This window comes from Centropristis striata, chromosome 4 (assembly GCF_030273125.1).
Source record: "Centropristis striata isolate RG_2023a ecotype Rhode Island chromosome 4, C.striata_1.0, whole genome shotgun sequence".
NCBI lineage: Eukaryota > Metazoa > Chordata > Actinopteri > Perciformes > Serranidae > Centropristis > Centropristis striata.
Genome location: NC_081520.1, coordinates 2,719,434 through 2,734,883, shown reverse-complemented (window position 1 = coordinate 2,734,883; position 15,450 = coordinate 2,719,434). Strand labels below are relative to the sequence as shown.

The window sequence follows — 15,450 nt, the reverse complement described above, 5'->3', positions numbered from 1 at the left end:
TGTACCGGTACATCTGTATTTCTAGCATAATTGATAGTATCATTAAGGTATTTCTGCTAGTATTTGTAGTATTTATATTATCACTAAAGGAACAACTAAGATATACGACTCAAGGCTCAGAAAGTAAATTCAAAAAGCCGTGGCAACCGTTCCTACTATATGTTGAGAAGCTCCCTGTAGACTAAATGATCTCAAGGGCCCTGTGAATTTATTTATTTACTTATTTATTTTACTGTTTTTTGTTTTTACTTCTCTGTTCACCTCTGTCGGTTTTGTATAGCTGATTTGCATCATTTGTGAAGTTTTACCATTATTGCCTTTCTTTGTGTCAGAATGTCTGTTTATTTTTCTTATTGTCATTAACGCTAATATATTTGGGACATTCTAATCATGTTTATTTTTATTATTATTATTATTTCTTATTGATTTTATGGTGTGCGCACAATACATTTGAGTTTCTGGATGTGTTTGAGTTCATGGATGTTCTTGTGCTGTATGTATTATAAAAACCCAATAAAAATATTCACATAAATAATATATTATCACTAAAGTTTTTCTGGTAGTTTTTGCAGTATTTGTGGACTTACTTCTACGCTCCACACACAGCTGCTGTGGTACAGAGCAGAGTAGAGCTTCCCAGCGTTCCTCACATCTTTGACGTCCCACACATACACGCTGTGGTCATTGTACACGCAGGTCAGGTGTCTGGCGGCGGGGTCAAAGGTCAAAGCAAGCGTGTCAGGGTACTGAGCGCCTGGACTGGCAGGTAACAGACTGCTGTGGAAACAGACACACAATTATAGTATTCATTCACCGAGTGTTCTGTCAGTATCTCAGCAGGATGTGTGCAGTATTTGACCTGCTCTGGGTGAGGTCGACCCCGAGGCGGTGCGGCCGCTGCAGCGTGGTGATGTACTGCAGGTTAGAGGGGCTGAACACTCTGATGGCGCCGTCAGCACAACCACAGAAGATAAAGTCTTCACTGACCGCCAGACAGCTCGCTGACGACGTCTGTCAACAACAATAACAGTTATTGATTTGGTCATGTTTCCATCAACATACAGTACAGGCCAAAAGTTTTAGAACACCCCAATTTTTCCAGTTTTTTATTGAAAATCAAGCAGTTCAAGTCAAATGAACAGCTTGAAAGGGTCCAAAGGTAAGTGGTGAACTGCCAGAGGTAAATAAAAAAAGGTGAAAAATAATGTACATTTCAGAATTATACAAGTAGGCCTTTTTTCAGGGAACAAGAAATGGGTTAACAACTTAACTCTATGGAGTCTCGGGCTATTTTGTCAATTTTTGAATTCTTTTCATGTCTTTGTAAGTCATTTTGTGTCTTTTTTTGGTCATTTTGTGTCTTTTTTTAGTCATTTTGTGTCTTTTTTGTCATTTTGTGTCTTTTTTTGGTCATTTTGTGTCTTTTTTTAGTCCTTTAGTCCAACATAAAATGTGATTTTGAATATTTTTTTTTACTTTCAAAACACTATCATGCTCAATAAAGAATTTTAAATGTTGCAAATGTGCATTAATTTCAGAGTACACTGAGACATTAAACTGCATCATTTTCAATTAAATTCTGGAAAAGTTGGTGTGTTCTAAAACTTTTGACCAGTAGTGTATCTTGAATAATAAGAGCTCTTATTTTGAAAGGAATGATGGGAGGGTTCAAACTACAATGGTGCATTTTTAAGGAAGCCAGTGTTGCAGTATATTTTACAGGTGTACTTTTAAATGATACGGGTCTTTTTTTTTTTTTTTTACTGTCAACTTTATACTAGACAGACTTTATTGACATTCAGTTATATATACACTACCGGTCAAAAGTTTTAGAACACACCAACTTTTCCAGAATTTAATTGAAAATGATGCAGTTTAATATCTCAGTGTACTCTGAAATTAATGCACATTTGCAACATTTAAAATTCTTTATTGTCATGATAGTGTTTTGAAAGTAAAAAAAAAAGATTCAAAATCACATTTTATGTTGGACTAAAGGACTAAAAAAAGACACAAAATAACCAAAAAAAGACACTAAAAGTCGCAAAATGACCAAAAAAGACACAAAATTACTTACAAAGACATGAAAAGAAATAAAAAATAGCCCAAGACTCCATAGAGTTAAGTTGTTAACCCATTTCTTGTTCCCTGAAAAAGGCCTACTTGTATAATTCTGAAATGTACATTATCTTTCAGTTTTGGTTAAGCTTACCTTTTTTTATTTACCTCTGGCAGTTCACCACTTACCTTTGGACCCTTTCAAGCTGTTCATTTGACTTGAACTGCTTGAATTTCAATAAAAAACTGGAAAAATTGGGGTGTTCTAAAACTTTTGACCGGTAGTGTACAATTATGCACTTTGACCGAAATTCAGTTGCACTGGCTCACAGTGATTGTACTCTGGAATGTAAGATAAATAAAGTATAAATATAAAAATAGAATATTTATATTGCACAGAAGTGTAGCAGCAGAAGCTTTTATTCTGAAGTGATCCAGGTGTGTATTTGCTCCTCCTGACCTTGAGGTTGACCCAGGCCTCCAGCTGCCGGCTGCTGTTGAACAGACACAGCAGACCAGAGCTGGTGATGCAGTAAGTGCTGGACGCCATGACGCCGCGGCCACACGCCACCCCGCTGAACACACTGTTCTTATGGTCGCCTAGCAACCCTGACCGACCAATCAGAGGCACCGTGCTGTTCACCTGGACACAGGGAGATGATGGTTAGTTCCGAGTACCAAGGTTATTATAGTTAACGAAAACTAACGAAATAACGAAAACTAGAATTCAAAAAAACATTTTCGTTAACTGAAATAAAAATAAAAACTAGAGTTTTTAAAAAAAACTGTATTGCGTGGTTACAAAACTAACTAAAATTATAGTGGAAATGGCCTTAGTTTTCGTTTTTGTCAACTTTTTTCATTCATAATTCAGTGTTTCTATTTCAACATGCAACACGCAGTAAATATGTTTACTGAGACTGGGATGTTTACACTCAAACCAAAATTCAAAACACCCAGAACTGTAAGAGTTAATAACCTTATTGGGGCTGAGATGGATAAACCAAAGGAAATAAAGGCAAAATTTATTATGACCTCTTTGAATCTTGCACCCAATACATACCCATTACAAAAAACCTAAAAGTAACACTAAAACTAATAAAAACTAAACTAAAACTAAGCATTTTCAAAAAATTAAAACTAAACTAAAACTAGAAAACTCACTCTAAAAACTAACTGAATTTGAAAAGAAAGATTCACAACGAAATTAAAACTAAAACTAACGAAAAATCCAAAACTATTATAACCTTGCCGAGTACTGCAAAGCGAGCTATGATTGGCTGAGCAGACGGGAGACTAAATGTGATTGGTTCATTAGAGGTCAGGTTGGTACCCGTCGTTCCTTGGAGGCGTCCAGGTACCAGAACTTGACGTGTCTGCTTCCTGCGGTGACGAAGTAGCCGTTGTCCTGAGAGAAAGAGACGGCGAACACTCGGCTGGACACTTTGTTGGAGGCGATGATCGAACCTTTCTGCTCAAACACACAAAGTCAGAAATGAATACATATTTATAAATATTAACCAAAATATGTAGTAACGTACATTTAAATCCTTTATGTATCAAGTCAAGTCAAAGTTTATTTATAGAGCACATTTAAAAACAACCTCAGTTGACCAAAGTGCTGTACAGTTATTAAAATAGAATAAATCATACACAAATAGGTATAAATAAAAACAATAAAATACTAAAAACAGTAAAAACAATAAAATAGTAATAAAAACTCAATCCAAAACAGTGTTAGAGATTAAAAAAAAGACAAATAAAAGGGTAAAAAAGTAAAAAAGAAATGTATGTATAATGTACTTATTTTAATGAAAGTATTTCTGGCACTGTTTGGAGTCTTCCTAAAATTACTAAAGTATTTCCAAAAGTACAGGAAGTATTTCTGGTATTACTGAAGTGACGGTGTTAGTACTGGAAGTTTTTCTGAAGTTATTCAAGTGACTTTGATAACAGTGGATGAGTCCACAGTTGACTGATTGTTTGGCATTTTGACAAGAAACAACAGTTTCTCTGTCATCACAGTATTCGACACAATGAGCGATGCGAGGGGACGAACAAACAGCCAATCAGCGTCATGGTCAGGACTAATAACGTTGTCAAGGACGTTTTGTCGTTCAATATAAAAGGGTAAGGCTGACTAATGACACATGATTTGGCTTTTTCATCCCACTTTTGACTCAGTCATAACTTTTTTTGGGCATCTTTGTGGGCTTCTGACTGTTCCTCTTTGCAACTCGTCTAGAGCCTGAATCACTTGAAGCCTGGAAAGCGGATACGTCGTTTTGTAGTATTTGTATAAGCTCTCAAATACTTTTTGAATTTCATTTAAAAAAAAAAATCTATTATTTAGTAGAAGCGTTGACACTTCTGTTGAATTTCCAGAAAAACTTCAGGTTTTAGGGGCTTATTTTAAAATCGCCCAGAGGTTTTACAGGCGTTTCAGGCCTCAATGGGTTAAGACCAACATGTTCCAGTTAACTCTGTTTTCATCTTTTTTTCGCCCATACATGGTGTGTTTTCACTTCATCAGTTTTCTTGCTCACCCTCCAGTCCCACACACTGACGGTCATGTCGTGTTGGTATCCCACGGAGATGATGTAGCAGCTGTTGGTGGAGAACGCCACGCAGGAAACTCCGTATTTATGAGACTGAACCTCGGCCACCTGACCTCCGCCCACCTCCCACACCCGCACACAGGGCATGTGACCGCTCTGAAACACACACACACACACACACACACACACACACACACAGACTTACACACCTTCAGCTGTGGCATCTGCAGAGAGAGACAGCAGCATCATCTCTTACAGCTCTTACCTCACCAGTGACCAGGTGTTTACCATCATGGGAGAAGGAGAGAGCGCTGAATGGTTTTCTGAAACACAAACACAATAAAAACACCTTCACAACATGCACTAAACTGAAAAAATTCTGGGATGAGGTTTTTGATGCACTTGGAAAAGTATTCCAGAAAAGTTTTAATAAAGATCCCAAGATGGTAATGTTTGGACTCATACCAAATTACATAACTGGAAGGGGGAAAAAATATCTTTTACAAATATTACTGATTTCAGCTCTTAAATGTATTACTGTTAAATGGTTAAAACCCTCCAACATACAATATGTGGATTGAGAAGGTCTGGGAAATGTATCACATGGAACAAATAACTTACTGCTTGAGGCTTCAAAAAGATATATTTGTTAACAGATGGAGACCTGCCATGACGATACTAATGCAATAATTTCATGTTACCTTTATTTTATTTTACTTTATTTCACTTAATTTAATTTGATTCATTTCCATTAACACAGTTTATTATTTATTTACTTAGTTTGTTTGTGTTACTTTGGTTTAACCATATCATTTATACATACTTGACCTGATGTATATGCTTTAATGCTGTATTAAGCAGATCACAAATGAAAAACAGCAGACTAAATGTGAATTTGTATATATATGTTTGTATATGCTGCAAATATTCAAATAAAATTTAAGTTTAAAAAAAAAAAAAAACACCTCCCCCCAGCTATCAGACCAACTTACCTGCACGTGTTGATAATATGACTCTGTTTGTTCTTCTTTGGGTGAAGCAACACGATGACACACCTGAAATATAAACAAAGAACGACTTAATCAAAAAAACTAAAATCACAGAAAACTTTTCATGTTTATCCCTTTTGAGGAAGAGGAGCGGGAGCTTACCCTGCAGGATAGGCAATGAGCCCAGATTTGGGGTCAGAGGTCAAACCGCTGCTGCTGGCTGTACTGATCCCCAAAACTTTCTCTAGACTCACCTGAAACAGCACACACACACACACACCAAACTGCAATCAAAAACCTCACAATTTGATAAACTGTAACTCCCTCAGCAGATTTTTAAATTTTCTCCCAGCTTTTTCAACAAGAACTTAATTCTATAACATTAGAGACTAGATAGATAGATTAGAGACATAGATTAGATAGATAGATAGATGGAAGGATGGATGGATGGACGGATAGATGGATAGATAGATAGATAGATAGACTTTATTTATCCCAAGCTGGGAAATTACAGTGTAGCAGCAGCATTACACACAGAGACAATAACAACACAATTAAATAAAAAGAACAACCTAGGCATACTTCAAGCAATAAAATATAAAAATACAATAAAATGTAATGTAAAAATAAAGTGTCTAAAGAAGGAGTATGTATTAAGGAGTAGAATAGAATTCCAGTGCAGAATAAATATGAATATACAGTATAAAAATGTCGGTGCCTTGAAACAAATAAGGTGCAATGAACAGTGTGCATAAAAAACACATAAAGTGCATAACGAACGGTATGTAATGAACCAGACTATTTGTTATTGTACAGTGTGATGGCATGTGGAAGGAAAGATTTTTTGTATCTGTATCTGATTTCTTTGTATCTGACTGAAGTTTCAGTTAATTTGAAATTTAAACAGAAAAATATTTTCTGGTTCCAGCTCCTCTTACCGGAGAATTTGCTGCTTTCGAACCATCTTATGTGGTGGTTAATGATGATTATACTGAAAAAAGCTTTAAAAATGGGACGCTGTGTAAAATGAAAAAAAAAAAGTGCTGTTATATTTTATTTATCTAAGATATCTGTTTTTTTGAAAAGCTGGTCTTGCATTATCATACTATAATATGAGCATTATATAAGTGGCATGAAATGACAATAATATTGTTTATCACAACTTTTACTGGGATAATATATCGTCCAAGAAAAAGTAGTTGTTATGAAAGGACTGATTACTGTATGAATTATAATCTGAAAATAATAATTATTTTTTGAAAATCATAACTTTTATGAATGCACCAAGTTGGACAAAAGTTAATGGGTGGATCTTGTAAAAAATAATTGAAAGCTAATAGCTATCAATTAAATTGATTTACTGTTTAAATTATGATTTAGATATACATTAACTAAATATATTTCACTTTAAAGTCACTTTTAATTAACATAAACGTTGCATTTAAAACATTTAAATGATGAGAAATAGATTTATATTAAAAGTCAGTGTATTTTGTTCCCATGAAATTATATTTTATTCAATACATAGATATGTTTATTTGTTCACTATTAGTTTTCTGCTGGATTTTATAACATTCACCTCTCATATAAAAGTTGCCAAATATTTTCTTATTTTCCTACCTGGTCTTATGGTCTGTTTTATTCGTCTTTCGCTATCAAACATCGTCACACTGTTAAAATAAGTCATTTTTTGTCAAAATTGGGTTTGTTTTGCCTAAATCATCTCCTCATAGCCACCTATGGTAAAAACGCCTACATCCTCAGTTGATCAGATCATGTGATTTTACCCCTTTAAGATCATCACTTCTTTGACAATTTGCCACATTCATAGGCATCAGATAAGAATCCAGCAAAGAAGAGCTGGAGGGAGATTGTTTAGTTATCAGTTTAGTTTATTAGTGTTTTATTGTTGACACCAATATTGGTAACACTTTACTATAAGGTGTCTACATAAGAGTGACATGGGATGTGTCATGAACATTAATGACACTTTGAAGTAACATTAATGCTCATGATACTTGTCATGTCATGTTTCTGACAGGCCTGTGTGACTCTTATGTAGACACCTTCAAAATAAAGTGTTACCATATCTTGCTTAAGTCACAAAGGCATGTTAAAAAAAAATGCCTAAGTCACTTACACACAGTGTTATTACCAGTGGTGGAAAAGGTATTCAGATCCTTTACTTAAGTAAAAGTACTAATACCACCCTGGTAAATTACTCCACTACAAGTAAAAGTTCTGCATCCAAATCTTACTGAAGTAAAAGTAGAAAAGTATCAGCATCAAAATCTACTTAAAGTATGAAAAGTAAAAGTACTCGGGTTATGCAGAATGGACCCACTATGATTGTTTTATATATTCTAAATATATTATTACATTATTTGTATTGGTGATTTAATGTATGCAGTGTTTTAATTTAGTAAAGATTGGGCTCATTTAATTACTTAATATACTGTTAATAGATTTAATTTAAAAAAACGTCTAATCACTTTACATTGATCATATATATTATGTTAAATCTCAACCTGAAAAGTAACTAAAGCTGGCAGATAAATGTAGTGGAGTAAAAAGTACAATATTTGCCTCAAAATGTAGTGGAGTAGAAGTAAAAAGTTACATAAAATGGAAATACTCAAGTAAAGTACAAGTACCTCAAAATTGTACTTAAGTACAGTACTTGAGTAAATGTACTTAGTTACATTCCACCACTGTTTATTACCATGCAATAGCCATCCTTTGTTACATCCTTTTTGAGTGAAATGGTCAATAAATGTCATATGTTACACTTTTGGTGAAGTTTTTTGTCTTTCCTGCAAAACTTGAAAACATGAGCACACTTCCAGTATTTCTCCCTATTATTATTATTATTATATGTAGTGTGATAGAAATGGACGGGTCACAGTTTGCAGCCTGGTGGCCTGCAGCTGGTTTTGTGTCCAAACATTAGCACACTGACGTCATAAACTAACGTCATAAACGTCACAGTTATTCACTATTTAAGAGCTCTAAACATTTTAAATGAAGTGTTTCTGCTGATGTTTAGTTTACATCTGGTTTCTGTTGGGTGACAATCCGTCTTTAGACTTGTTGAAAACTTGTGCTAACGGAACTTGGTTGCTAACGGTTAGCTTTACCCGGCTGCTGGAGGTCTTGTGCCGGCTCTGGCGGCTCTTCCTCCAGGCTGGTTGTTTTCTTTTCGCGGTGTTGCCTGCGCCCCCGTCCGCACCCTCCGCCATGGTTACCGCCTCAAATTAACTTTACTGCAACTTATCAAACTAAACGGTAACAAAAGGAGCCGTAACACCGGAGACAATATCGGTTTAAACACCGCGATGTTGGTCCACAAAAGCCTGCCAGACGTGCGTCAGCAGCGGTTTGGTTAGTCACAGCTCCCCGCTGATGGTAATGACGGAGGACTAGCTTAGCATCATGCTAAAGGAAACCCGACACTTTTATCTGCGGCGGGACTCCCGTTCAAACTGAGCCCCGCCCACTACCCTATCAATTAACCAATGAACAGCCAAGATACCGCCCTCTGCTCCCAAACTGACCAATAGACGACCGGTTACAGACAAAATCCCGCCTATTGTTTGCCAACCAGCCAATCGGTGTCCATATCATGAGCTCTGTGTGACCCAAAGTGTAAACACTAAATATTACATAATAGTATAATAAAAACAAAACAAAACGCATATTAGTAGTAATAATAATAATTAAAATGAGTATAATATAATTGTTATTATTATTATTATTATTATTAGATAGATAGATAGATAGATAGATAGATAGATAGATAGATAGATATACTTTATTTATCCCAAACTGGGAAATTACAGTGTAGCAGCAGCATTACACACATAGACAATGACAACACAATTAAATAAAAAGAACAACCTATGCATACTTCAAGCAATAAAATATAAAAATACAATAAAATATAAAGTGTCTAAAGAAGGAGTAGAATAGAATTCCAGTGCAGAATAAATATGAATATACAGTATAAAAATGTTGGTGCTATGAAACAAATAAGGTGCAATGAACAGTGTGCATAAAGAACACATAAAGTGCATAGACAGTATGTAATGAACCAGGCTATTATTTGTTATTGTAATAATAATAATAATATTAATAATACATTAATTAATTTGACCATTAATTTAAAAAAAAACACATTCTAAATGTCCTCATTTAAAAAGCTCTGAATTACGATTCAACTATTTAATTCTCAATCTCCCTTAAATGTACAGGCTTAATATCACATAGAAGTCGTGTACAGAATCTGAAGATCTATAGAAAAATATATGCTGTTATTTGTTTTCAAAAACACTTGACATTTTGGAGATTTCTGTATTTCGGGTGATTGTATTGCAAGCACTGAGAAACCCCCTTATTGTCAGTATACAAGACATCCATCCTCTGAATGCTCTATGTCTAATCATTTGTGGTTGTAAAGTTTCATGAGGCTGTGATTATCCAGGAGGTCACAGCAGCTTATTGTATACAGTGAGATAAGGTTTCACACTATAATAAAATTGGGCTCATTAAATCCACAAGAGCTCCAGCTTTCCAGTGATGCCATATTTATGCAATTCACAGACAGTTTAGGGACCCCAGTATGCAGAAATGTTCAAATACAATAAGAAAAATAACACATTTTACTGCAGGAGAAAAACTGCATGTTACCAGCATAAAGTGGACTTGTCTGTAAAGAGGAGACTCGTAGGTACACGTAGAACCCATTTTCATTTAGCTGGACTTTGGAGCGTTAACTATTCGACCCCATTCCTGACTTTCTTGATCGTGTCAACAGTGCAGCATGAAGCACATGTACAGCTGATCATACAGACTCAGAGTGTTTTCAGTGGTTACTCTGGTAAAAGTCCTGCATTCAAAACGTTTGCACATATGTGTTCTCTGATAATAAATAGTCATAATATTGTTGGAGTCCTAAGTTTAAGAGAAAAAAGTAATTTTATTATTTTTTTAAAAACAGAACCTGTTTGCATGAGACAAAGTGTACTCAAGCGGCTGCACACTGCTCTTCATCAGTTAGAAACACTTCTGATCAGGAATAAATCTCACCATTGTGCAGCTTATTGTCTACACAAACGCTGACTGTTGAGTATCCATGCATGCGTATGTGTACAGTTTCGCCTGCATGCATTCTTCACCATGAAAAAGGCTCAGTGCCCACTCAATGCTTGCCACTGCGGCAGGAACCAGGCGGGAGGACAGAGTTTATCATTCATCACAACTAAGCTCTCCACCTGATATTTATTTTCAGTCAGGGTCAGCTGATTGCAAACATAAATAAATCTATTAAATTAAAAACAGAACAAAGGGGGGCACTTTATCTCTACAGGAGGCTGAACAGCAGAGTTTTTTGCCGCATTTCATACATCTGCAAGATGGTGGAAGGTCGATGAAATCGAAACCAAGATATCAGGAAAATTCCACAGGCAACAGGCCGGGCCTGTGGGGACATGTGGAGTCTTATTGAGGCTAGATCTGGTACACCAGGACACACACCAAGTCCTCTTTCCTGATCCTGCAGATATTTTGCTGTTTATCACTGTAAAAAAAAAAACCTGTTGTTTTTACGGTTAAAAACCGGCAGCTGTGGTTGCCAGAACTATACCGTAATAAAAACGGTGCAACTTTTTGTAATATTACGATAAATTATATTAGCACTGTTGATTTCCCGTTTAAGATTATATTTTATTCCATATTTTACCGTAAAAACTACCAAGCTTTTCTACCATATAATTGACAAGAAAATACTTTATAAATGCTGCATAAATTAAAGATTTTACCATTAAATATTACAGTATATTTCTGTTGGAGATATGTTTAATACATTTGAGAGAAAGTATTTTTTACAAAAAAAAATGCAAAATTGATGGCTTGTTTATATATTACAGTATATTTTTTGCTATAAAAAACGGTGCCAGTGCATTTTACAGTGGAGTAATGTGTTTAAAAAAAAATAAAAAAAATTTAAATACTTTTGGCTGATATATATATATACATAGATAATATATACATTTACGGTGTTTCATTGTTACTGCAACTGAATTAACTCATTTATCATTTTACGGTCTTTTACTGTCATGGTTTAGCAGCTATTCACCGTAAAATCTACAGACATTTTTTACAGTGTAGTTAGTAGTGCTGAATACTGCAGACACTCATATTACCTGCAGTACTTACAGTAAACAATTTTCTCACTGTTTCTTTTTTTAAGGTTCACTGGGAAAAGTCAATACAGTACAATTTTACAGTACACTGTAATTGTATATAAACAGTCAATTTATTTGTTACCTGTATGAAATCTGAAAACTCACCTTTGATCTTTTATGTACAGAAAATCAGAAACATGGATTAAAACTGCATCGATGTCTTAAATGACGAAAATGTTTACGTGAATGTGAATAGTTTGCTGATTTTACTGAGATTTAACTTAATTTTGATCAGAAAGATGTGTTTTTTGTGCACATTGTAGTCAATTATACTCCAATGCAAATGTGTGCTGAAACAGTTTGCAGTTTGCTGGAATGGATGAGAAATTCACACAACAAACTAATTTCAGAGATTTTAACTGTTTTTGAAAGAAATGTCTAATTTAAGAATTGAGCCAAAGCATTGAGAAAAAACTGTATTTAACACAAAAAATGCCCATTATACTCAGTAATGACTGCTCAGTAGTGTTTATATACTGACTGAAACTGTATCACAGGATCACCTTTGACTTCAGACTTGTCTCTTGTTGTGACATATCTGTTTGAATATTTCAATTGAGGTTAAAGATCACAACCATCTGTAGACAACACTAAGAGACAACGGTGGGTTAACGGTAAATGTCTTCATTCACAAAGACTACCTCTCACATTCACACCTCTCACATACACAATTTTACCTCACATTCATAATTTGACCTCTCACATTCACAATTTTACTTCTCACATTCACAAAGAATACCTCTCACATTCACAATTTTACTTCTTACATTCACGATTTCACCTCTCACATTCACAATTTTAACCCTCGCATTCACAATTTTACCTCTCACATTCACAAAGAATACCTCTCACATTCACAAAGAATACCTCTCACATTCACTATTCTACCTCTCACATTCACAAAAAAATGTGCGAGGTAAAATTGTGAATGTGAGAGGTATTTTTTGTGTATGTGAGAGGGAAGAATGAATTATAGCCTATACACCCCTCATATTAAAGTCCTAATAATACATAAATAAATATAAACATTATGTCCTGTGAGTGTGTTGACAGAAGTTTTTTTCTTTAGGGCGTGGAATTTCAGACAGTAGAGACATGTCTACTTGTATCCACATTTAAAATAAAGCCACTGTTTTCCATCACAGCATGAGAAATAGTTTGTATTGTTTGTTTCCGTCTCTTTTAAATGTGTTTGTGTTGATGAGTCAGAGTCAGGAGCTCCAGGCTAAAACTCTAAACAACTCATGCTGTGGTGTCACTGGTGATTCGCTTTTTCTGAAGTTAACCATTGTGTGGACAATAAAAAAAAACACAATTGCAGGCAAAATCTTGGAGAATACAGAAATGTGGGAAATGTTGTGAATGTTTAGATAGTTTTTAGTACCTGAAAAAGAGAAGAGGATCAGATTAAAAACTCTTACAGCGCTGTGTTTATGACATCATTCAGTTTTATTGTAGCAGAGGAATCAAAGTGCAGTGTGATTTAATGCACCACAGCTGAGCTATCATGAAACTGCTGTGCCAGCAGAAGGCAAAAATTACAGATGTGTTATCCCAGAATGGCTGTAAATACCAACCATCATTTCACAAAAACAAAACTAAAATATTCACAACAAAAATCAACCTTAATGATCTCACAAAAACAGGAACTCAAGAAAAAAACAAAAAGACAAAATTATTTCTCCTGCATCATGTCTAGAACAAGTTCCTCTTTTTCGGCCAAAACAAATCTACCAAAACTAAAATGTTTCGGCATCAAAAGATTAGTGCAATCAGAGTTACAACAAGATACAAAGTCGACTGCAAACCAAAGAGTTTAACTGCAGAAGTTTCTGTTCAACAACACGGAGAAAGAATGCTGGTAAAGATGAATTAATGATCTTGTTCTGTGTATTACATCACATGGAATTCCTCAGGGAAGCATCCTGGGGCCTCTGTTGTTTATATTAAACCCGGTCCAATATTTAGAAAATTATCTTGTTCTATGCATTTAATAACATGGAGTTCCTCAGGGAAGCAACCTGGGGCCTCTGTTGTTTCTATCAAACCTGATATAAAAGTCAAACATTGAGTAAATTGTGTTTTCCAGACTCTGATGAGAAGAAGGGGGTTCAGTACAGTGAGAGGTCCATTACATTACAAGTTCTTTATCTCTTCTTTATTGTTAGTGTCAGATTGCAGGTCTTTCCAGGTGTTTTCGTTTTTATTTTCCAACATGAAGGGCTGTTTACTCTTTTTTTTTTTTTTTTGCTTCATTGCCCTAAATTGAGTCACAATGCTGATACTAAAAACACTGGAAATCACCCCTAAAACTATTTTAATGATAACATATTTTATTTAAAGAATATAAAATCCAACAAGGTCCCTAAAACCCTCAAATTCGCAAAAATCAACAACAAAAAATAAAATAATTAAAAAGGAAATTACCTCATAAAAAGCTATGGCCCTGGGTCCATGGAAACTGCTAGCCTAGCTTAGCACAAGTACAAACATTGGTGTGGGGTTGTTGGGGCGTCTTGGTCACTTAGTGCCAAGTGTGTATAACGTAATTACTGATATATCAGACTATGTTAGAGCTGTGTGATATGGACAAAATCTTCCAAACTAGTTTATGTACACTACCGGTCAAAAGTTTTAGAACACCCCAATTTTTCAATTTTTTTATTGAAATTCAAGCAGTTCAAGTCAAATGAACAGCTTGAAAGGGTACAAAGGTAAGTGGTGAACTGCCAGAGGTAAATAAAAAAAGGTAAGGTTAACCAAAACTGAAAAATAATGTACATTTCAGAATTATACAAGTAGGCCTTTTTCAGGGAACAAGAAATGGGTTAACAACTTAACTCTATGGAGTCTTGGACTATTTTGTCCATTTTTTAATTCTTTTTATGTCTTTGTAAGTCATTTTGTGTCTTTTTTTGGCCATTTTGTGTCTTTTTTTTGTCATTTTGTGTCTTTTTTTGTCATTTTGTGTCTTTTTTTAGTCCTTTAGTCCAACATAAAATGTCTTTTTTTTACTTTCAAAACACTATCATGCTTAATAAAGAATTTTAAATGTTGCAAATGTGCATTAATTTCAGAGTACACTGAGACATTAAACTGCATAATTTTCAATTAAATTCTGGAAAAGTTGGTGTGTTCTAAAACTTTTGACCAGTAGTGTATTTTCATATCGCTATGTTTTCTGGTTATTGCATGAACAAATAGTCTATATTAAATAACCACATGGTAAAGCATGTTGTAGGGGCTCCACAATTTGCTCCAGCTTTACTTCTACGTGTAGGAATCAGAACATGAAATCTCAACCCAAATTACATTAATACTACCATAATGCATTACATTACAGCTGTTTTTTTCTGCATCACAATAGAAACAAAACTGACATTTTTTTGTATTTTTCTGATGATATTCTGTATATATTATTGCCCAACTGTAATTCTGACAGAAACTGTAAAAACAGGCAGTATTGTTGGATTTTACTTTTTCCGACTGACCTGACTGAGTTATTTGACGTGTCTCATTTAAAATGTGTCCAACAATTTAGCACTAAAACATGAAATAGTTTCTAGTGTTTACACAGAACCGAGAGGAGAGGACAGGGGAGGC

General features: G+C 34.8%; 1 protein-coding gene across 1 annotated transcript in view; it reads right to left on the bottom strand.

Moving 5' to 3' along the window:
* The window catches only part of wdr62 (WD repeat domain 62), a 31,333-nt gene extending 22,294 nt beyond the window's left edge, over window positions 1-9,039 (bottom strand). Inside the window, exons 1-9 of the mRNA XM_059331059.1 lie at window positions 8,743-9,039; window positions 5,768-5,859; window positions 5,609-5,671; window positions 4,882-4,939; window positions 4,605-4,772; window positions 3,392-3,529; window positions 2,519-2,701; window positions 860-1,011; window positions 588-777 (exon numbers count right to left, since the gene is read on the bottom strand). Of these exons, the coding sequence (XP_059187042.1) occupies window positions 588-777; window positions 860-1,011; window positions 2,519-2,701; window positions 3,392-3,529; window positions 4,605-4,772; window positions 4,882-4,939; window positions 5,609-5,671; window positions 5,768-5,859; window positions 8,743-8,844 (1,146 nt within the window). The 5' untranslated portion in view covers window positions 8,845-9,039. The remainder of the gene's footprint in view (window positions 1-587; window positions 778-859; window positions 1,012-2,518; window positions 2,702-3,391; window positions 3,530-4,604; window positions 4,773-4,881; window positions 4,940-5,608; window positions 5,672-5,767; window positions 5,860-8,742) is intronic.
* Between the last annotated feature and the right edge of the window lie 6,411 nt (window positions 9,040-15,450).